A 22,288-nucleotide genomic window follows, 5' to 3' on the forward strand; every position below is an offset into this window, starting at 1 on the left:
TGCCCAATCCTGGAAAGTGTTCAAGGCCAGTTTAATGAGGCTCTGAGCAACCTGATATGGTGGAAGGTGTTCCTGCCCATGGCAAGGGGTTAGAAACAAATGATCTTTAAGGTTACTTCCAACCCAAACTATTCTATGTTCTCTGAAAATCTGTTTTATACTTACTATTTTTCTAGACATTTTGCAGACTAGTTGTATTTTGTTAGAAATAGGAAATTGTTATTCAGGGGTTTTTTCCAAGACTTTTTTTTTTTTTTTCAAGACAACCTAGATGCAGAAGTTAGAGTTGCAAAACTTTTCTTAGGTATGTAAGAAGGTGGCTTTTACATTTTATCTTCTTGAATACTATGAAGGAAATCAGATAATTCATAGATTAGATAGGCGTGAAAACATCTACATCTAACACTGTTACACAATGTTTACTGCTTAAGTAAATCAGTTGGCATCAGTAAACTGTAGGACACTGAGTATTAAGTTATGAAGAACAATCTAAGCAATAGCCATAGCTGAAATATAATACAATTCAACACAAATTCAGCACTTAGTTACTTTTTCCTAAGTCTTCAAGCTCCATCCCTAGTTAACTTGTTTTAAGTTCTTTGAGAAAGTAGGTCTAAAACTGACTTTTGATTTTCTTGCCTCATTTCTATTATTGTCTTCTTTATTAGTATTTTATTATAATTTGTTTTTAATGAGCATTTCATATTAGTGTGATTTTAAGCAGTGACCTCAGGCCATTGTTGGAGAAAAATACTTTATTTACGTTACTGATTCAAAAAGTGCCTGACAATTTTACATCAATGCTTATTCTTGTGCCCACATGGTTACAAGAGTAAAAAACCCCATGATTTGTAAACCAAACCAGTTGTCTCATCTGGTTTCAGCCTCATATTTGAACAAGATGAACTGAAAAGGTGGTGTGGAAGGTTAGTGCATCTTTGACCAGTGAGAAAATGTTGATCAGCTATTGTCTCGGACTCAAGTTCTAGCTCAACACATACTTCTTCCTAAAAAAAAAAAAAAAAAAAAAAAAAAAAAGAAAATGAAAGAGAGAAGCCATCTTTTCTGTAACTAAAAATCTATTTTGTTATTTTCATCCTGACACATTCTTCACTTCAGTGCAAGGACAGGGAGCCAGGGAATCACATGATAGTAATAAAAAGAGATATGAGGTGGTGGAAAGCTAGATTTTTTTCTCTGTTTGGCAATATGGACATATGCTGCTAAAGTATTCACTGTACTGTGTTCTAACAGAAGCTTACGATAATAGTTAAGTTAGCAGGCACTGAAATGAGTTCATCTTCTAGTCTCTCAGCACCACACTTCTTCCTCCCTTGCATCATTGCTTATGCTCACATGAAACCACAAGAAGTTAGATTTCTCCTTTTCTTCTTCTTCCTCTCCCTCTCTTTCCCACTCTACATCAGTTAGTCTGATGCCCTTTGAGCACCAGTTCTGGCTCCAAGGAAGAAGTGGTCACTGGCAACTCTAAGAGAAGGGCCTCTTCTCTAAATAGGCTAAGGTGTGTTGGTGCCTTTTTGCTCAACTGCTCTTGCCTGTTATTTGCCGTGTGAGGTGCTTCTCAAACCCTTTTAGGATAGACTTTATTTCAGAAGGCTGAGAATTCCTCATTCTGGAAGAGCAGGGAGAAGGTGCTTTTCCTCCCACATTACCTAGTTTTATCACTACTAAATTGAGGGATGTTGCTTTTGGAGGAAGATTAGAAACACTGTTGTTTGAACTTTACCTTTGATAAACTGAAACTGGACCTTCCGTTATCTGAGTTCCCTAAAACTGTCAATGTATACTAAAACTTATCTATAGCAGTGCTAAAACATTAGCTCCCACTCTGAGGGCTGACTGAGGATCAGCTCTGATTAGCAGAGGAATATGTAAAGATGTTTTTATGAGCCTCTGTGCTTCATCTATTCTTTCTGCTCATGTAGTTCTGAGTTATCTGAAGGTGACTTTAACTTATGCTCACAGGGCATAATTTTGTAGCCACAAGGTTTAACCTGGCAGCCAAGATCAATGGGAATTAGTGTAATCATAACAGAGCTAAAATTTCATCCCTGCTCTCCTGGCACTCTCAGCTGTAGAAATGAAGACAAGTTAAAAAAATATTCAGCCAACCCTCCACAGAAAAACCTTGTTTTTATCTTTGTCAGTGTTTAGTAATTTGCAGTGTGCAGCGCAGCCCTTAAATAGTTGTGCTGGCACACTTGGCCTTGCTGCTAAAGGAATGTGTCATACAACTTGCTCTTAGTCCTTGGTTCCACAGTCATTAATGCTGGGCCTAATTACAGATTAACCTGAAATACAGGCTGGGTCAGATGGAGGCATACAACTGTAGTTCTAGCAAATCAGGTGGATAGCAGTGTATTTTTTCTTAGCCACCTGTTTTGCTAGCTTTTTACAAGCATCACATGGTGATAGGCTTTTTCTGTTTTGTGTGAGGCTTCTTATATCATGCAGCTATTGTATTTGAACGCCTTACCAAGTAGTTCCCTCTTTCCAGGAACTTAATATTCCATCAAATATTCTCATGTCCATACAGAAAAACACAGTTGGGATTCACTCTGTTCACTACATGACATTGTTTCTTTTATTTTGGTGATATTTTTGAAGGCAGGCCAGCTCCAAGGCAGCATATGTGAAGGAAATAATAAAACAATTATGGTAGGAAAAATAATGTAGGGATGTGTCCAGCTTGTTGACATGTGCTAAAAGTTTTTTTTAAAATGTTTATGAATTTATATTTATTTATTTTATTGTATAATAGTTATGGCTCTTATAATAATTCAAACAGCTTCTATTGAGAAAGTTATTTATTAATTAGTTTTTGTTGATTTCACTAATTAAAAGTTTACAGTTTTGGACTAGATCTCATTTTCCCTCTGATTTCTTATGCAAGATTTATATTGATAGGCAATTTAGTAAGACCTTTGCCTTCCAGATTGCAACAGAGTCATATATTATTGTCACTAAGGATAAAGCCCAATATACCAGAATTCCCTCAGGACTTCTACCCTTAGGGCTGGGCAGTTAGAAAAGGAAAATAAACAAGAATATAACAAGAATAAAAGTAGATGCAATCTGTGCCAAAGCAGCAAGCTGCCCATCAGCATTGCTCTAAAGCATGAATACCATAAAATGCATGATGGCTTTACTGATTTCTGAACTTCCGTCTATGTCTTACAAATACTCTTGCCCTCTCCCTTTCTGTGATGCCCAAAACCAAAACAATTTATTTCTTTGGATGAGATGTGAAACCAAAACACAGCAAAGCCTTTGAGGGAAGCCCAAACCCCTCCAGGGGTGATGGGTACCCACAATGGTAGTATCCAGATACATATTAAGCAGAATACCTCTACAATCATATCTTACTGTGTTTTTACTCTTAATAGAGGCAATTGTGATAAATATTACATAAATATTCCAGTATTTCTTTGATATGATGCAAATAGTCCTGTGATTCTCTGATATGGAACCTGGAAAAGTCTATTAAGTTAAAAACCTTACACAGATAACAGCTGTTACAATAACGTTATATAAAATGGTTCATGATTTTCAATCTAATACAGCTAGGGTTCCAAAGTCAACATTTTATAAAGCTTCGTGACACCATTGAAGATGCCTGGTTTATGAATAAAGCATCTCGTGTGGCTGGTTCATCCTGAACCAGAGGAAACATTTGAAATTTCACTTCTGAAAGGTGTTCAGTGCAACATCCTGGAGAGTCTCTATTACAGATTGTAGGTGGCAAAATCACTGCCTTATCATCCTGCATAATTTCTGTTTTGAAGGGCTCACTTCAAAGAAAAAAGAAAAAAAAAAAAAAAAAAGGAAGGAAATTTAGCTAGTTTGCATATTCATTCAATTTCTCCTCTATGGTTGTCACACATATTACCTGATGGCTGTTAAGTGTGACTGTGCCCAGTAAGCATTTTTAGTTCAATCTGAACTTTATTTATAGAAGTGTGAATGTCTGTTGGTGTCATTTTTGAGAAGTTAAAACACTGAAAGAAGAATTAAATTTGGTTTGTGTATCTTATTCTTATACATCCCATACATCTAATAAAATCATGATTGATTAAGCGAGATATAAGTACTTGAGAGATAAAAAGATTTCCCAGCGATGTGAGTACAGTACTTACAAAACAAACTCTGTCTCCCTTAAAATGTTTTGGTGAAAGTCTGAGCTGTCTCTGAGTAAGCAGATGATAACAGCTGTGTTCCAGGGCACCTAGGGATGCACTGGTGTAGCCCTTCACCAGCAGATGTCAGTGGAGGAACTTCTGTGGGTTTGAAGCCTGTGCTGATACTTCAGTTTAGAGATAGTCGTTGCATAGAAAATGGAAAGAAAGGCTTCATTTTCCTGTGTACTTTTCTTCGAATAGTTCCTTCATAAATTGGGGAAAAGTAATACTCCCTGCTACATACCTACCATCCAACTCTAGCATCTCTAGATGAGTGCATGCTTTTTGGGATCTGATTGAGTTTAAATTCCACTCTAATCTGAGAACACAATGGACCAATGAACTCTGTGAAACTCCATTGTATAAACAGTCATACCCTTTCCAGGCTGTGGACTGTTTGGTAAGCTGGTATCCTGGTTACATTTCAGTTCTTATTCCTAAAAAGGATCAGCTCTAGCATAGTTTGTCTTTGCAGCATCAGCAGAACAAGGCCCTTGTAAACATAAAGTACACAGTTTCAGTCTCTGACTTAGCAAGTTCCTGATAAGAACCTCTGTAACAAAAAAGATCTACTCTGACTTTGCACAGAGCATGGACAAAACTTGCACGTATATGACATTTAAGAATATACATAATGTAATACCATTAGACCAAAAGCCAATCTTTTAGTAGTGCCCAGCAAAAGATTCTTAAAGAATCCCAGTGCTGAAAAGTTGCCACTTCACCAGTATAGCCACTGGTAAGACAAATATCTTTCAAATACCAACAGTCAGTGTTCACGTTGAAATCTGAGCCCAGGATGATCTTATTTATGATTTCAAATGCTTTTAAGTAATGGAGGGTTTTCAGCTTTTGAAATTTGTACCCTTTACAGGTTGACTAAATGTCTTGAATGAATTCCACTCTTATTATGCTACATAAGAAGTATTGTGTTATTTCTTCATTCAGAGTATTTTATTTACTTCATAGTTTTTCTTGGTTTTCCGCCCCCATGTGGTAAATACTGCAGTCTGAATTCATCTTCTCTATTACAGTCAGGTTTCCTTTCTAAAACAATTAAATATCATACAATCAAAATAACTTGTTTAAGCAATTGCTGTTTTTCCCAGGACTTTCAAGCACCTTTTGGATATTAGGATCTGGCTCAATATAAAAATTAAATGCACATACAAATTTAAATCACCTTCAATACATTTATAAACAATTATTTTAATAATTCAGATCCTAATCTTGACTTTGTTATTGTGTCTCTGTATGTTGATGGATTTTTACTCCTGTCATACTCTGGCAATAGTTTTTGGTTTCTCAAGAGCTTGGGTCATGGAGACCTAAGGACTCATCAGTGTCAGTGAACACATGTTCCCTCCCTGACCCAAACACCAAAACCAGGTGTAAGAAGGATCACGGTGCAGCTCACCCACTTTTCCCCTGGATCATAGGGCATGGATACAAGTTTGTCCCCTACCAGAACTTCATCCTGACCTCTGCATGAAAACTTGGCTAGTCCCACAGGGCCTTCTGTACAGGTTCTCTGGACCAAACTCCATATTTAAGATTACAGCCTGACTTCCCACAGCAAAGCACCATCTCACTCCTGCCCGTGTTACAGTACTTATTTTCTGCTTAGGGGTGGTGGGTGGAAGGGTGCTAAAAGAAAACTGTAAAAGTTGGAACAACAGAGAGCATAGAAAAATATTAAGAAAGTAAAAAAAAATAAACTACTCCTTACTTTAGTCAAACAAACCAAAAACTGGAATGTCAGCTGAGGTAGAAACAAGAGATGTACTGTACACCTGATAGAAACTCTAGAAGATACTTTTTGTAATGAAATGCATATCGGTGCCTCTCCCAGCATACCCTGTTCAGGACTGTTTTGAGCCAGATGTCATTTCTTTGTAACTGCCTCGATCTGCGTGTAGTTACAGATCTGCTTCTGCCCAAAACAAATTACTACCCTCATCATTTGTAAATGACATCGCTGCAGGATCATGCTTGAAAGTAATTTGTATTGAAATCCTCACGCCTCATTATACTGATATGCAGTTCTCAACAAATTTAAAGCCTAGACATTCTAAGCCCTCAAAACTCATGTATTGTGTAGAAGTTGTTCTACAGCTCAAGCAGAGCAGCTGAAAAAACACTGAAGTTTGTAGTTCCAACAGATCTTTTATGACAAAATGGTCTGAAAAAAAATTTTCATTTCATAAAACTAATGAAGGATTATGCATCTTCACATTAATCAACTCAGATCTCCCCCACAAAAAAGCCCAAACAAAATTCCCATCAAACAAATAGGAAGCAGAAAGCTAGCAGAAGTTCTGTGACAAAAGGGTGGAGAAAGAAGACTCCCAAGGTCTCTTCTAGACATGTTTTGGAGGTTCATAGTGAACCAGAATTCAGAGTGGACCAAACTCTAGTATTGTCTTCCAGTAGAAGTAAAACTTCATGCACCAGTTTATGCCTGATGTGGATTTAAAGAATATTTGGTCAGCCTATTTTCTCATGTTAAAATTACTGTCCTGTTAAGATAGCTGGAATTATGTTTGAACTTGGAAATTGTATCATTAAAAATCTATTCTTTAAGAGGAAGTCGTTGGAAATACCAGACTCTAACTGCCAGACCATGAACCCAGTCTACAAAGCCTTGATTTATGCTTTTCTGATTTCAAGGCAACCTCTAAATAGTCATTGTATGATTTACTGGGCCAAGTAGAGTGAATGACAGTGGAATTATGAAAAAGCATATCTGGATGGTACAAAGCTGTGTCAGCTAATGTTATAATCCATGGATTCAGAATGGTAGACTAGTAAAAGGGAGGTTGCCATGTGGGTGTGGGGTGGGGAAACATTTCAATAATCTGAATAAAGCAGAGTGGGACACAGTATCCCCATTTCTGTGTCAAAATTTCATTCTCACTGATGCTTATTTTTGTTATATTTTCTCTATTTCAGGTGCAGGTCTCAGTGTCAGTGATAATGAGTCTTGTCATGGCAGCCAGGATGGTGGCAGTATGGCTAACTCCCAGATCGTGGAGCTTAGAAGAATACCCATAGCTGACACTCACCTCTAACTCCACAGCTTGCTTGGGTTTTTGTTGTTGTGGTGGTTTTTTATTCAAGCCTCAGTATTTTTATATTTTACTTCCTTTTGCACTAAAACACTATATGAAACTGTAGTAGAATGCTGTTATCTTTACTGAATGTTTAAACAAGAAATGTTTGCTTGAGGTTTTGTACATCAGAAAAAAAACTGTAAATTTTTTACAGTGGGTGAGCAACAATTGATACTGTGATGATTGGCCTAGATTTGTATCTTGTAAGTAGATGATACATTTCATAAACTGTAACCTTTTTTAAATTAACCTGTACATTAACACTCATTAATAAAGCAATAGAGTCTGTTTGATACAAACCAGTCTCCTATTTCTCCCTACTGTTTATGAAGATGAAAAGTCATGCAGACACTCTATTGGATAGGAAAGTGTTCTAGTAGCACAGTTTTTCTACGTTTCCCAAGCTATACTCTTCTCACTGTTTTTTGAGTAACTAAATCTGTGAACAAGACACAAGCCTGAGCCAAAGATCTTGAAGTTTAAATTCTGACATGATCAATATGTGATGATCTGAAACACACAGAGGAAAGGAGAGATGAAGAACAAGAGTGAAACCACTAGCAGCTGTGTGCTTCTAATTTCTTTACCTTGCTGGTTTCGTAATATTAAGATCTCTCACTCTTTTCCCAGTCAAAAAACTCCCAGTGAGTTCAGTTTTATGTTGATCTCCATGTAGATATTCCTGTTCTGACTGAAGGGTTCAAGCATTGCATTACAAAGCTAGATCAGTAATCTGGGGCCATAAAAGAGTAAGAAAAGTTCCTCCCTTGGAAGAAAAATAAACCAGAGGAAGTATTTCAGAAGTGAGGGGGGAGGCAGGCTAATCTTGTAGGAATCATTAACTCTGCTTGTGCACAGACAGTCTAGAGGAAAAACACATTAAAGCAGGAGACCAAAGGAGTTTTCATCTGAGCATTTCTCAGTGTAGTATAGATGTACAGTAAATGAGAGTGGAAATCTTTTATACCTTTCTCAAAACTTGACTAAAGGCTTCACACTGGGTAAGGTCTGAGCAACAACCACCTCCCTTTAAAAGAAAACTTTTCTTACAGAAATCTTTCCATGAATTTTTATAGAATGATATGCAAATGTTGCTCTGCCTAATTAACTGATGAGCTTAAAAAAAGCCAAAACCAACAAAATAAATAAATCCCACTTCTGTGTCACAGTTCTATAACAGCTAGTAGGACTGCACAGGTTATAGTCATCACCTGCATCCAAGACAGACACCAACTTTAAGATCTAACGATGTGGAAGCCTTGACAGACACAGGAAACTACTTCTATTCAGGAAAGCCCTTAAACAAGTGGTTTTTAATTATATATTTGAATTGGGAAATGTGAATATGACTAGTATATGATCTGCTGTATTGACTCTAAAGTTTCTGACTCACAGGAATCTTGTTGGCTCTTTATACTGGTCATGGTAAAACAGAGAACAAAGCCAAGTCTTTTTGGTAAATGTCAAAAGTTAATGTGAGGTTGAAGGTGGGAGTGGGGGACAGTAGATGAGCCTTTCCTTGCCGTGGGCAATGCACAGGGCAGTCAGGAGGACCCTGAGCAGAAGGGGCAGCTGTTAAATTTGAGTGCAGTGCATTACAACAAATACATACATGCATACAGACTTACAAAGTGGGAAACTTTGTGTAAATGTGAGCCATCTAAGCAAATTTTATAATTTACTTTTTTGCCCAAAATACATCTGATGAAAAGGGACTTTCTGAGCACTTCAGTGAACTGCAAGTATCATTGAAATAGTCAGTCTGGAGTTAAAATTAGTTTTGGATATTTTGCAATATGGCACATTTTTTGTTTTCCTCATAGGAAGGCTGGCTCATTCTTCCTGAGTAAACTGAGATGAAGTAAACCTTGTTAGTGCTGATCCTTCTCATCTACCCACTAAAGGCTTAGTGTGAAGCTTGGCTCTACAGAACTATTGCAACACTTGCTCGGTTGTGAGCAAGTGAGGGCTGTAACAGATGTTTCATTGCTCACAATACATGCTACTACATGCCGTGAGAAAGCTTATAAAAGAGGATGTTTGATTTGACTCATCACCATAAATGTTAATACTTCATGTCACTTCAATTTGTTGCACAACTGGCATGGTTAAGGATTTACTGTAAATGCATCAGCATTTTCAGAGCAGATCAGTAGGATGGCATCTGCTGCCAGCATTTTCTCAATTGTAAATCTCTAGGTGGTACTCACATGGTTTAAGGTCATGAGATGAATTTTATTATTGTTCTAAAACCAACCCTTTTCTGGCAGAAAATGTTCTGTCTGTTGGAGAGTCAGTGGTTTAGTAAAAGGAGTCTCTCCCAGCCCCTTTTTGCTGTTCCTTGGACTGGCAAAGACAGAGACAGGAGGAGGGCAGCTGTGTGCTCTGAGTCAGGTGTGCCCAGCAGCCACACCTGGGCAGGACCCGTACCTTTACACTTGGCGTAACTTAACCCAACCAGACTGAACGCCTCCTGCGGCTCCTTGATCTCAGGAATTATTTAAAATTTGATTGAGAGTGTAAACATTTCTTTGTTTCTATGAGGTGAAATAATCTACAGCTAGGTATCTTTCAAACCAAGCATTGCCACACAGCCTGCCATGCTGACTAACTCATACAAGCCTTTGCATTGCCCCTCTGTAGAGAAAAACACTTGCTGCCTTTTCTGTTTTCTTATAAAGGAAGATAACTTCTCCCCAATAAGCCATTTCACATGTTTTGAAGAGTAGAAGGAGCTGTAGTTAATATTTACTGTATTTAATATTAATACTTAATAAAATATTAAATAACAGTATTCACTACAATATTTAATAGAATGTATCTATATTATATCTCAATTATTATTTAATAATATTATATTATACTCTATGCCATACTATAATGTTATATAATTGCTTGCAAGTTATTATATTTCTAATCTATTACACCGTTACAATTTAATATTATATAATAATATTTAATATATAACATTTTACAGCTTACTGCGTGAAGGGGGTCCCTTTTCCAGACAAATTTTACTTAAAACTACTTAGATACAATTGTAGATCAGATGGATGAAAGGATGTGTTTCAGGAGTTTATTATTGCTCACATGCCAATATAATTCACCTCTTTGAAAGATGTCTGAATGTATTTCACATTCAAATGCATAACTGCTGAAGAATGCTAGGTTCAACAGACATCTTTTAGGTGATGTTGTAGAGAAAGCCATTGATTTCACCTTTTTTCCTGTATAGCAAAAACAAAGCTTCGTGACAGTGACTTGAACAGAACTATTCAGATTACATTCTTTTTTAGAACCCAGCTGAGGCCCCCAATATATATATGTTCTGCCTCTACCATTGTCCTGGTTTAGGCCAAATTTGAGAAGAAACCTCCAAATGGGGTTCCTCTAGAAAGCAAGTGTCACCTCCCCCAAAATGGTTCGGGGAAAAGATTTCCTTGGACAAAACTGGAAAAAAATGTTTATTTAACAACAAAAGTATTCACAAACATTAAAAATTAATAATATTAAACAATAAAAACTCTTGCAGTTCTGAAGAGATGGTAAATCCAGAAATTCCTTGTTGTGGGGTATAGCTCAGCCCACTAAGTCTCTTATCAGTCCCTCTGGTGCTGGAAAGTGCCGTGTCCCGAACCCCTTTGGGTCACATTCGTGAACTCCTGGTATTTGGGTTTTCAGTCCAGAGCAGGGCTGAACAGACCCAAGAAAAAGAAAAGCCACAGTCTGGGGATCTTTTCTGCCTCAGCTGGCTAAAAACAAACAGCAAGGGAGAGCTCTGTCCCACTGTCTGTCCGTGCTGCAGACCACACAGCCCAGGAGCAGAAGGCAGAGGAGTCAGTGCTGTTTCTGAAAATAAACTGCAGCTTCTTCCTTCCCCCTTTTGCTCTTGGAACCATCTTAAATGTGCAGAACTTGATATCCAGCATAAACACAACAGAGGTCTGGGGATACAAGCATCATAACGTCACCCCAGGACAACCATGCAAATGCACAGCTCTCCAATATTCTACATCTAAAGTCATCCTGTTGAGGACTCCTCAGTAAGAGCTTTGATCTGCAAAGGATTAGATTATTCTGGGAGCTTTACAGCAATAAAGCTCCTATGTGCTCAACATAAAATTATGTTAAATTCACTGATCGTGTCAGGATCATGGTTAGACTAGAAAATTGCTTAAATTCAGGCACAGCCTGCTGTCAGATGCATTTCACTATAGCTTGGTTTATACTCTGGCCTTTGCGCTCCTATTGTAGATTTTGTTTCCAGATTTTTGTTTTTAGTGTAAGCCACTAAGAAATCAGAATGTATTTCAAATTTCAAATGGCAGCAGAATTTACTCCTTCTGTGCTACTTCTGCTGACAGTAACATGTGTGAAAGTAGCATATGCAAGATTGGGCTTATCTGTTCAATATGTTATTCTGTTAATTTTCACAGGAAAACATTCAAGAAGAATTTCTACTTCTAATTTCATGTTTCAAAATTATCTTCTTTACAATAAATACCTTGTAAAAATTACAGTGTAACACTCTGGTACACAATAAATAAATGGAAAAAAATTGCAATGTAATACTCAAGCATTATTGAACTAAATACCTGGGACTAATAATATGCTGAAACTGAGAAGACAGTTCATGTAAACTAGCCTAAAATTTAGGCCAAAAACCCTAAGAATGATTTTGCTTGGTTGGTTTTAATGAAGTCAAAGCTGAGTTCATGATAGTTACAGCATTTTTAGAAGAAGACAAGATTGGGAGGAAAATATAACAATATTTGCAATAACAGTATAACAGTGTCTGAGGTAAAAACAGAAGGGCTTTGACTGGAGCTGGTTTTGGCCAACTCTGCAGGCAGGCTTTGAAGACAGTGTGATCATGCCTGTGCTGTTGCACCACTGATCTGACACACAATGACTTTATCCAGTGAAACTGGAAGTTCCAAAAGCTGTCTTCTTCTGTGTGCCTTTACTCTTCATGGGCAAGGCACATGTCACACATGCAGACAGACAAAAAACAATTCTAGGATACAATGATACAGATATGTAGATATGGATGTGGATACAGGTGCTGATACAGGTGGATAGATATAGCTAGGTATAGATGCAGATGTAAATGTAGATGTAGATATAGATGAACAGATGTATAATAAGAATAAATTCTGTTTCAGTCTGGGAGCTAAAATGTTGTGGTTATGAAACAGGTTTCTCTGGATACTTCTTGGCTCCTGCTTTCCAATTCCTGAACCAAAGTTAAGCTTGTGGTTTCCTAACTGGAAAGAATCAGGCATGGGATATAGAATACGTAAAAGCAGAGGGGGTAGAAAGAAGGTAAGGGGATGCCCAAAATCTCCCTTTGCTCCTAGCCTCACATAGGCCAAAGCTTTGTGATGGATGTGCTGCACAACCTACAGCTTGTTTGTGCCTTGGGTGTGTCTATTCCCCATGGCAGGGAAGCAGAGGAACAAAGATTTACCATCTTGCATGGACCAGATGGATGAATGGATTTCTGCTTGATGTGCACACAGGACCGTAATTCTTTTTTGGTTTGAGAGAACAGCATGTTCTGGAGACTGGCATGGGGCAAGAGGAAAAGAATGGCCAAACATTGACCTCACTCCAAATCCCTGCTGAATCCTCACAAAGGGAGGTAGTGAGTTGTTTCTCCTTGTGTGTGTGCAGGAGGATGACACCACCAGCTCCCCTCCTCTGCTGTGGCACACAAGCAGCATCTGCACTGGCTACTCAAAGGGGACTTGGTCTCTACTGTTTGAGAGCCTAAATGATCCCTGTTTGAGTCTGCTCTCCTTGTCATGGATACTGTTTGCTCCTTTTAGCAGAAATCTAAAATTACCCAATCAACTAACTTTCTTCTGCTGAAGAAGTGACCTTCCTCTCTGAGATCCAGCATGGCCTGTACCTCAGTTACCCACAGTACTTCCCAAAGAGACTCATTATTCACTTACTCCTTACAGACCTTTGTAAGACTTAATACCAATTCAGAATCTTCTGATTTTCTGTCCTGTAAGAAGTGGCAGGTTTCCTTCTTATTTTTTATTGTTCTGCAATTACCATGTTTTGTACCTTCTGTTGGTTAAGGTCTCAAGGAGTCATGTACTACTCCATGAAAATACACTTGAGAGCATCCTCATGGTTGAACATGTGCCTATTTTGGCTCTCCAGGTCACACAGTTTGCTTTTTGATGTGATTCCACCCAGGTGGATCCTGTGTCCAGCTGTTGTCTGTTGTAAATTTAGCAAATCCCATTTTAATTGGGACTCCCTGCAAGTTTTGGAACATGCTTGGTCAGTTGTAGAGCCATAATGTTTGAAGCTGAGGAACATAAGCAATGAAGATAAACTTCTGAGTGCTTCTTTGTCTTCCTTTTCTTTTGTTCTTAATCACCCACTTGCTTCCTACTGTTCCCACAACCTCAAGCCTTCTGATAGTGTGTAAGGACTCAGAGTGCCCAAGGCAAGTGCTGACATCCTTCTCTGAGGATCATTCTTGCATCTTGAGAGCCAGACTTAATAAGAATGATTTTACTTTGCAGGGCTAAGGAGCTTTTTACAGTTTAGAGTGTATTACTCCTTAAATTCATTGCTGGCAGAAGACAACTGTTGCACATTGGAAGACCTCGAATTCTGATCCTTAAAGGACTAACAATTAGGATTAGAATACCTCACATCCTGGTTTTTAGCATGCCAAGGATTAGGATAAAGTCTGACCTATGGCAGTTGTGTGCCCCTGCTGTGTCACAAGAAAGGAAACAGCCTGCCTACCTTAAAAATCATGCTCAGCTGCAGAATACAGAGCAAGAACGAGCCATGCAAATGCCAGGCAGTTACTAACAAGCCTTTTGACTTGTAATGGAACGGCCCATTACAAACACTGGGTGATTAATATTGAAGATAATCCTCGGATCATGTGAAAGAATCCCACGTAGCCTCAGGAGATGGATAACTAAATCCTCGGAGCCAGTATACACAGTTATGCCATCTGACCCCGAGGATGCAGACCTTGTTTTTGAAAGCAGCATGCTTTGGAGGAGAAAGTAAATGGAAAAACTTGCTCTTCTAACCCAGATAAACAGCCTTGAATATTCATGAAAACAATATTTTATTCAAAGGAAACAGAAGTTAATATAGTTGAGACTAGCATGATTTAAAAATGTCATAGCTTTCTGAAACTGTGTGAATTAGCAAAAAAAGATAAAAAAGAGAATGTGCATTTTAATATATATTTATACCCTCAGAAATATTAGAATTAATATTTATTTTTGGAAGCACAAGCTGACAAAAAGTAGTATTTTACATATCATGTGAAGTAAGTTAACACCTAGGTCATAAGACTCACAGTGCCTGTATACCACATATAGTCAGAATTCATTAGCTTTAATTTAACTGTTTTTTATTTTAATCTGATCTCTGCTCCAAAAGGAAAATTCTTGTGTTGTAACTAATTAAAGCTCTTTTTCCCCTTTTTGTCTAATACAAGTACTATATTTGTCTGATGACTTTATATTAGTGGTGGCAATACATGTTTTGCTCAAAATTAAGTTCATTATTTCTAGTTTTCCTGGGGAAGATGGAAATAAACACATAACTACTTCCTTGCACCGGACAGAGACAGTTTCTCTACTGTGAGAAGCTCAGTATTTTATGAATTAAGTAAATAAATAAGCCTCTAAAGAAGTAATGCTTCTTGAATTTGGGAGGGGAGATTTGAAATTGGGATGTTTGTATGTCTTCTTTTCTATAAAAGAATAAAAGCAGGAAAGGATGAGGGGGATTTAATCCCATTAAGTGTGAAAAAGACGAAGAAGTGTGCCTTCCTATTAAGATCCATTCTAGGCCAAAACTGGATACATGGAAAACAAATTCATAACAGTGGGAGTCATTGTCTTAGCTTGACTATTAACAGCTGTAAGATTACGCCTGTGGTGACTGTTTTCGTTTGTTCTGGCAGGGTACAGTCAGCAGAGACTGCTCTACTGCTTCTTAAGGTCAGACCGTGATCTAGCAGCTTCTCAGACAATAGTTATAAACATCAGATTTCACTGATAGGAATCTATACTTTGTATTTACAGGCATGAAACTCTGGGTTTAAATGAGTTATATTGTGAATATAAGCGTTTTATATTTTTGGCTTGCAAGTGGAAAAACTTTATCTCCAGGTTTGCCTTAGTGACCTATACAACATTCCTCAATTCAGAGTGAAACGGGTCTGTACAATCCCAGAAAATGTGACAGGATATGATTGTCAGTTTTAGAAAGACTCTACTCCATTGTGGCTGTCTGTTTAAATTGATATGAGAGCATGCTCATCCATCTGCCCATCTTCCTGTGCATTGGGATACACCTGCTTCCAAACACAAAAACCCAGATCAGTAGAATGCTTTGAGTTGGAAGGGACCTTAAAATCATCTCATTTTGAACACCTCCCACTAGACCAGGTTTCTCAGAGACCCATCCAGCCTGGCCTTGGACACTTCCAGGGTCAGGGCAACCACAGGTTTTCTAAACAATCTGTGACACCCCCACAGGGAAGAATTTCTTCCTAGTATGTAATCTCAATCTATACTTCTTCATCTTAAAGACATTCCCCCTTTTCTTGTTACTACATGCTCTTGTAGAAAGTGCCTCTCATGGGATATGACACCTGGCAGCTGTCCCTTCCACAGGGGAGAGTGGAAGATGTCTCAGCTCAGAAGGAGCTGATGAGCAGAGGTGTCACCTGCCCTGACAACCCAGATAGCAGATCTTGCTTGCTGGCAGCCCTTGAGTTGCACCACAAGAGCTTCAGGCTCTTACTTGCCCACCTGCCATGCTATGCAGTGCTCCTGCCCCAGTGCACTTAGTGCTTGTCTGCTCTTGGCTCTCCACCACAGAAAGTGGAGTGTATCTGAAAACATCACTCTTCTTTCAGGCTAGGTCTTTGTCATCATGAGGTTCGCCATCCACACCCCACATACACTAGATATGCACACAGCACCAGTCCCTCCCAGGAGGTATCTATGTACAGCAGAGACAAAGTGGGTTCCTTTGCCCAGATTCTTGCCATGTGGCCACAGTGACAGCTCTGGGCTATGTTCAGGTGACAGCTTGGTAGATCTCTCCCTGACAGCCCTCATTCATGTTTATCTTAGCTCTAGGGTCATGCTGTAGGGATGATCTTCCAGACGACTCTTGCTCGCATACAGTTTGCAGGACTAGCTGGCACAGCGTTATAACACTGCACTTGCCCCACACTTCAGGTGTCTTGAGGCTGGAGAGTTTGAAGAAGTAGTTACTGCTGGTCAAATCCTTCTTTATAACTTCAGTGTGTGCAGTCTGATGGATCATGGAAGCTCCAGCTGGGTTCTGTAAGGAAATCTGCAGATTGCCTGGACCCCCAGGGCCTGCATATGAGCAGTATGTTAGGAGCTTTGGAATCTGGTTTGCCATAAGTTGAGAGAGGGGTCATGGGAAGCTCCTGGCTGGGGCTCTTCTGCCCCAGCAGACACCAAAGGGAAAGCAAACAATCTTGTTTGTGTCTGAGGATCTTTTCAGGTCTTAGCTTTAGCCCATGACAAGGGGCACTCAGTGAATTGCACAACACAGAACACCTGTGCCCACAGCAGCACAACCCAGAGCCCAAGACCAATAAAACCTGTCTTGGCTTCCTTGTAAGCATGACATGAAGGGTTTGTGGGTGTGAAGCTTTGATAATGTGTCAAATAATGGTGGTTTAATGTCTGCTGATACAAGGTACACCCATGTCTGCTTAGTCAATTTGTCTCTGAGGCTGTAAAAATAGCTCTGTTGGACTCTGAGGTTGTTTCAGATATTTTTCTTGTCTTTTGCTTTGTTTTGTTTTGTTTTCTGAACTGATCTTTAACTGATTTCCAGGAACACATGAGGGCTAGAGAAAGCCTTCCTGCTAGTTGTGTTTCAGACTTTCCAGTTTGGGGCAGAAAGTCTGTGACCATGTGGTTCTCTGCTTCACTTTGGTTTTCTTTCTTTGGTTTTCCACAGGACATACTATTTTTACTGTTCACCTGCTTTTCATTGAGCTGATGGGAGCTTTGGCTATGAAGAAGGTATGTGGGCTCTATGATACATGCCTGGCAATCAGGGTGTGGACACTATTTTTCTTAAGCTTTTGATTTATTCAGGAAAGATTTCCAGGGTATCTGTGTTGCCAATAAAAACGGAAATGAAAATTATCAATAACACAAAGACATGTGCTTATATTATAATATGTAATTAAAATATATGATGCAAATTACAATTTTAATACAAATGATACCAAATTAGTTGTGCTATTGCTTATAAAGCAGTAAAAATGTGAAGGTTTTTCTATGCGTCAATAAGATGGAAAGATACCCCATTGTTAACATTTGGTTAACTCTAGTGCCTTGACATATGATCAGTAATGCCTGTATGCCTGACCTTGATTAAAAACAAATATGCTTCTTAATGATAAAAGAAATGTCATATTTAATTTTGAGGGGTTTTTGAATAATTTTGATTCTTTCTTATCTAAGTTATTACTGAAGTAAGCAGTGGATGCCGTTGAGTGCCATCCTACACAAACACAGCATCTTTAATATCATCTGAAGATCAAGGTTATATTTATGCTTGGAGATAATATAGTAATATTTGTTTAGACTTTGTGATTGAATGAGAAGGAAGATGCTATCTGGGCACACACATTTGACTGAAGGGAGATGCTTTTTCTCATGGGAAGGAGACTGAATATTCAGTCATTATTTTGGAAAACAAACAAATCAAAAGATCTTAGACTGTGCCTTCCATATACATCTAATGAAATGTAGCCAGAATTAAGTGCATACAAAGGCACATCATATGACTTGGTTGCAGTTTCCTTTTGGCTGCAAATGAACACTTGAAAAAAATGAAAATTTGAACAAGAGCCACCAGGCTGGAAAAGTTTCCAGTGCTCCAGGGGTGTGATGGTGATAGTGGGGAGCAAGACACACTGACAGTCCCTGATGCGGACCTGTTCCAGGACCTCATGGCTCCTCCAGGATTTCAGCAGGGTGCTGCCCTGCTGCCCTGCTCTTCCCTGCTCCAATGCTCCTCCTTAAGGATTTCATTGAGAGCATATGCCTGCTGGATGTGAGGAGCTTGTTTTGATTGAGGAAAGCCAATAAAAGCAACCAAACTGATGCTTAATTAGGTCATACTGGTCTTCCCAGGAATTTGGCCTCTGTTACCAATTCTCAAAAGCATCAATAATGTTAGGGATAAATATGTATAAAGCATGACATGAATGGTAATAGATCTGTGATTAAGTGTTCTTTTGAAAGAACCATTTTCTTTTGAAATGTGTGAATCAAAATTGTTTTAACCTATTTCTTTCCAGCTAAAATATTAATAGTGACATATAATGAATCTTCACATTGAAGTAAAGTATCCAACACCCACTACAGCCATACTGAAACAAAAGTTCTGAAACTTCCTACCTGCCTCCATTAGGCTTTCCAAGACATCCATCACTCGAGTAATTAAGACATTTCTTGTTTCCCAAACTGTACCAGCAACTGCCAATTAAAATACAGCTATTTAATCATGTTTAATTAGAGCTGTAAGAATATTAGTCATTGCCTAATAACCTTTTGAAAGCCACTACGAAAGTAAAGTCATGCCAAGAAGGCTGTTATTCTTCCATAATATAAATCAATAAATCATAATTGTACTCTGTACCTTCTTTTCCACCACACTGTGTAAAACAAAAAGCAAGAAGCCAGAGATGGGTTGTGTAATTTAAAACAAATTGTAAATTGTAACTCAAGAGTCTGTCTAGGCCTATTAATTGGTAAATCATTCATAATCTTGAACATATTTAAATGTACTTGATTTCAGTAAAATATACCAAGTGGAACAATCTGGTAATGTGACTGCTGCCCTCAAGACTGTAAAGGACAATGTCCTTTTCAAGTGTTTCTGTAAATGTTTCAACATAAATTGATTAAAGTAATAATCAATTTCAACCATTCCACAAATATTATATGGGTCATAAATTAAGAGTAACAAGAAGTCCTATATATATAATATATATATATTATATCCATTCATACCAGATATTTTCATTAATATTCCCAAACTCATAGTTTGCAAGCCATTGAGTTGGAGCTTTCTTTTCTTTTCTTTCCTCTTGATTAGCTACTTTCTGGCAATGCTTCTTCCCTACTTTATTCTTATTTTAGTAATAGTCAGTGGTGGAAAATCACCAGCTCTAAACCCCTATAGCTACAGATGCTCACAAGAGGCCAGGGCACATTCTGTAGAATAATGGCCCTGGTTGGATTGGAAAGGATTTAGAAAGCTAAGATTTTTAAGCCATTTTTGAGGAATTTTTCTGTGATCCTCAAAACACTGAATGCTTTGGGTTTCATTCTTCTGGAATGGCTTAGGTGGCACTTCTTTTTTTTTAGTTGTCCTAAAGTGGTCCCTGTGATAATTCAGGAGCTTGATATGTGTGTTACACCAAAAAATAAAAACAACTTCCAAATCACAGAATCATGGGTTCATAGAGAGAATTTAGATGGCCAAAGACCTCTAAAATCATTGAATCCAGCCCTTAATCCAACACTGCAAAGTCCTGTACTAACCCGTGTCCCCAAATGCCACATATGTTTAAAATTCTTATAGGAACAGTGAGTCCACCAGCCCCCTGGGCCGCCTGTTCCAGAGCTTGACACTTTCAATATAGCCATTTTTCCTAATATTTAATCTAAATGACCCCTGGCAGAAGCTGAGGACTTCCTCTAGTACTTTCACTTGTTATTTGGGAGCAGACACCACCTGTCGCCTGGTTATGTCCTCTGTTCAGGTAACTGTGCAAAGAAAGGAAGAAGGTCTCCCCTAAGCCTCTCTCCAGGCTAAATGACCCCAGTTACCTCAGCTTTTGCTCATCAGACTTGTGCTCCACACTCTTCTCCAGCTCTTCTCAGGACATGATCTGGCCCCTCAATATCTCTCTTGTACTGAGGGGCCAAAATTGAGCCCAGGAATGGAGGTGTGGCCTCACCACTGCTGAGTGCAAAAGCTTTATCCTTTTACAGTGCTAAGTACCTTGGTTAGCAGAACTAAACCTAGAATGGAATCAGATTTTCCGTGGCTGCTGAACAGATTGTCTCCCACCCTTGAGAAATCATTTGGGAGGAGGACCACATCACTAAGAGTGACCTTTTGAAGAAATGAACAGGGCAGTCTTAGCCTTAGGCACATGTGAACTAGAATCAAAATGTATAAACTGCAGCAAAAAAACTGATGCAGTGGCTAAGATGTGTCTGGGCTCTGTTTGTGTGAACACCTCGGCTGGTGCCACGCAAAGGCTGGTATTCCAGCCCTGGGAAACTCCCAGTCAAGACTGAAACCCTTAAAAGGGGGAAGTGTGTAAAACAAAGGATCACCAAATCCAGCTGAGGAGGAGCCTTCCAGTTCATGTCAGCAAGTGTTTAGTCAACTATTTTAATCTTACCAAAATTTATAGAAACAATCTATAAAGCCTTAGTTAGAACTTACCTGCCTTTGGTGCTGGAGAAGGTGCCTGTGAGCACCATTTCCATCTATTTTTCACATGTGGCCTAGAAGAGCAACCAGCTGATGCAATGAAAATAGAAGTGCCTTTGCAAGTACGGTTTCACATTACATTTCCAGCTGCAGAAGACTGATCTGGAGGCTCAACAAATACACACTGGTCAATAAAGCTCTCACACACACAGGAGAGGGAAAAAGTACAGTTTACCCAGGGAGTTCAGATGAGCTTGTGCAAACTACCTGTTAGGCAAACACCTCTAAACTCAAGGGGAAAATGGGCACTCTCTTTATCTCGACCTCACACAAGTCCAGTAGCCTCCCTGCACCTGAACCTGCTAGCCCAGGTAGCCACCTGTGTTCCCAAAGAAGTGAGCTAGCCTTGGGAAACCTTCTAGGTTAGCCCTGTCCTTGCATGCCTGGGCTGCTAAAAGCCCCAGTTAATATCCATGCTGGTCAGTGAAACCTACAGGTGTCAAGTGATCCATCAGTGTGGCCAGAGGATGATGAAAAACTTCTTGGCAGTCAGATCCAGACACCTCACACAGGAAGGGAATAAAGTTTTGGGGGTCTGGGATGTTAAGGAAGTTTAACAAAAAATCAAATTATGCATCTGTGTGTGTGTGTGTGCGTGCTTTTAAAAAATGTTCAGTGCTAACCCACATTTACTAATATCAGTGGATGATTTAAAATGTTTTCATTGAAATTTAAAGTGAGTGAAGTAAGTGAGAAGGATATATCTCCCTGCCTCTGGAGACAGTTAGAAGATACCATACTCAGCTCTATCCTAGTGAATTATTTTTTTTGGTTGCATTTGAAATTCAGTTGTGTTTTGCTGTGTGAATGTGGAGTAAATAGGACATGTCGGGGAACTTATGTAGGAAGTCAGCTGCTGTAGATATATGGCCTGGAGAAGTGTTTTTGCAAGCTAGAAAGGAGTAATATGTGAGTTTGGAGTGCAATAATCACAGGAAAAGAAAAAGAGAAACTTAAAAAAGCATATGTACTCTCTTTCCACCTTGTTGGGCACAGCCTGCAGTGAATCATGTTTTTTTCTTCTTCTAAAGGAGCATGTCTTTTTCCAGCATCAGACACAATATAAAAATCCAGGATTTAAAAAAAATAAATAGAAATAAAAAGTCCAGCTTCAGGTTAAAAAAGTATTTGTTTCTTCAGGTACATGGCTAATTTATCTTTCTTTTAGAATACAACTATTAATTGCTATATATTTCTGATGACTTCATTAATTGGACCTGGTAAGAAAGAACATCTCCCTCCAGATGATGATGCCATGAGAGGAGTAAAATTTAATTTTATTAGAGCTAGAAATTGGAATGTTGCTATTGTTTTGACTCTTGAGACAATTTCTCTACAGGAGGAAGATATCTGAAGAACTCAGGCTTAATGGATAAATTAAAAACAAGTCCTAAGAAA

At 38.7% G+C, this 22,288-nt stretch overlaps 1 protein-coding gene and 1 long non-coding RNA gene across 10 annotated transcripts in view; one reads left to right on the forward strand and one right to left on the reverse strand.

Annotated features, from left to right (window-relative positions):
• The window catches only part of ADGRV1 (adhesion G protein-coupled receptor V1), a 284,918-nt gene extending 273,042 nt beyond the window's left edge, over window positions 1-11,876 (forward strand). For all 9 annotated transcript variants that reach the window (XM_015652741.3, XM_019005246.2, XM_019005242.2 and 6 more), the window contains one exon: window positions 7,152-11,876. In XM_015652741.3, the coding sequence (XP_015508227.1) occupies window positions 7,152-7,270 (119 nt within the window). In that variant the 3' untranslated portion in view covers window positions 7,271-11,876. The remainder of the gene's footprint in view (window positions 1-7,151) is intronic.
• On the reverse strand, window positions 926-20,970 carry LOC107216139. Its single transcript, XR_001525401.3, has 3 exons — window positions 20,843-20,970; window positions 18,778-18,855; window positions 926-1,007 (listed from the first exon to the last, which is right to left on the reverse strand). It is a non-coding gene; the product is annotated as an uncharacterized LOC107216139 (long non-coding RNA).
• Between the last annotated feature and the right edge of the window lie 1,318 nt (window positions 20,971-22,288).

Source organism: Parus major, chromosome Z (assembly GCF_001522545.3).
Source record: "Parus major isolate Abel chromosome Z, Parus_major1.1, whole genome shotgun sequence".
Taxonomy (NCBI): domain Eukaryota; kingdom Metazoa; phylum Chordata; class Aves; order Passeriformes; family Paridae; genus Parus; species Parus major.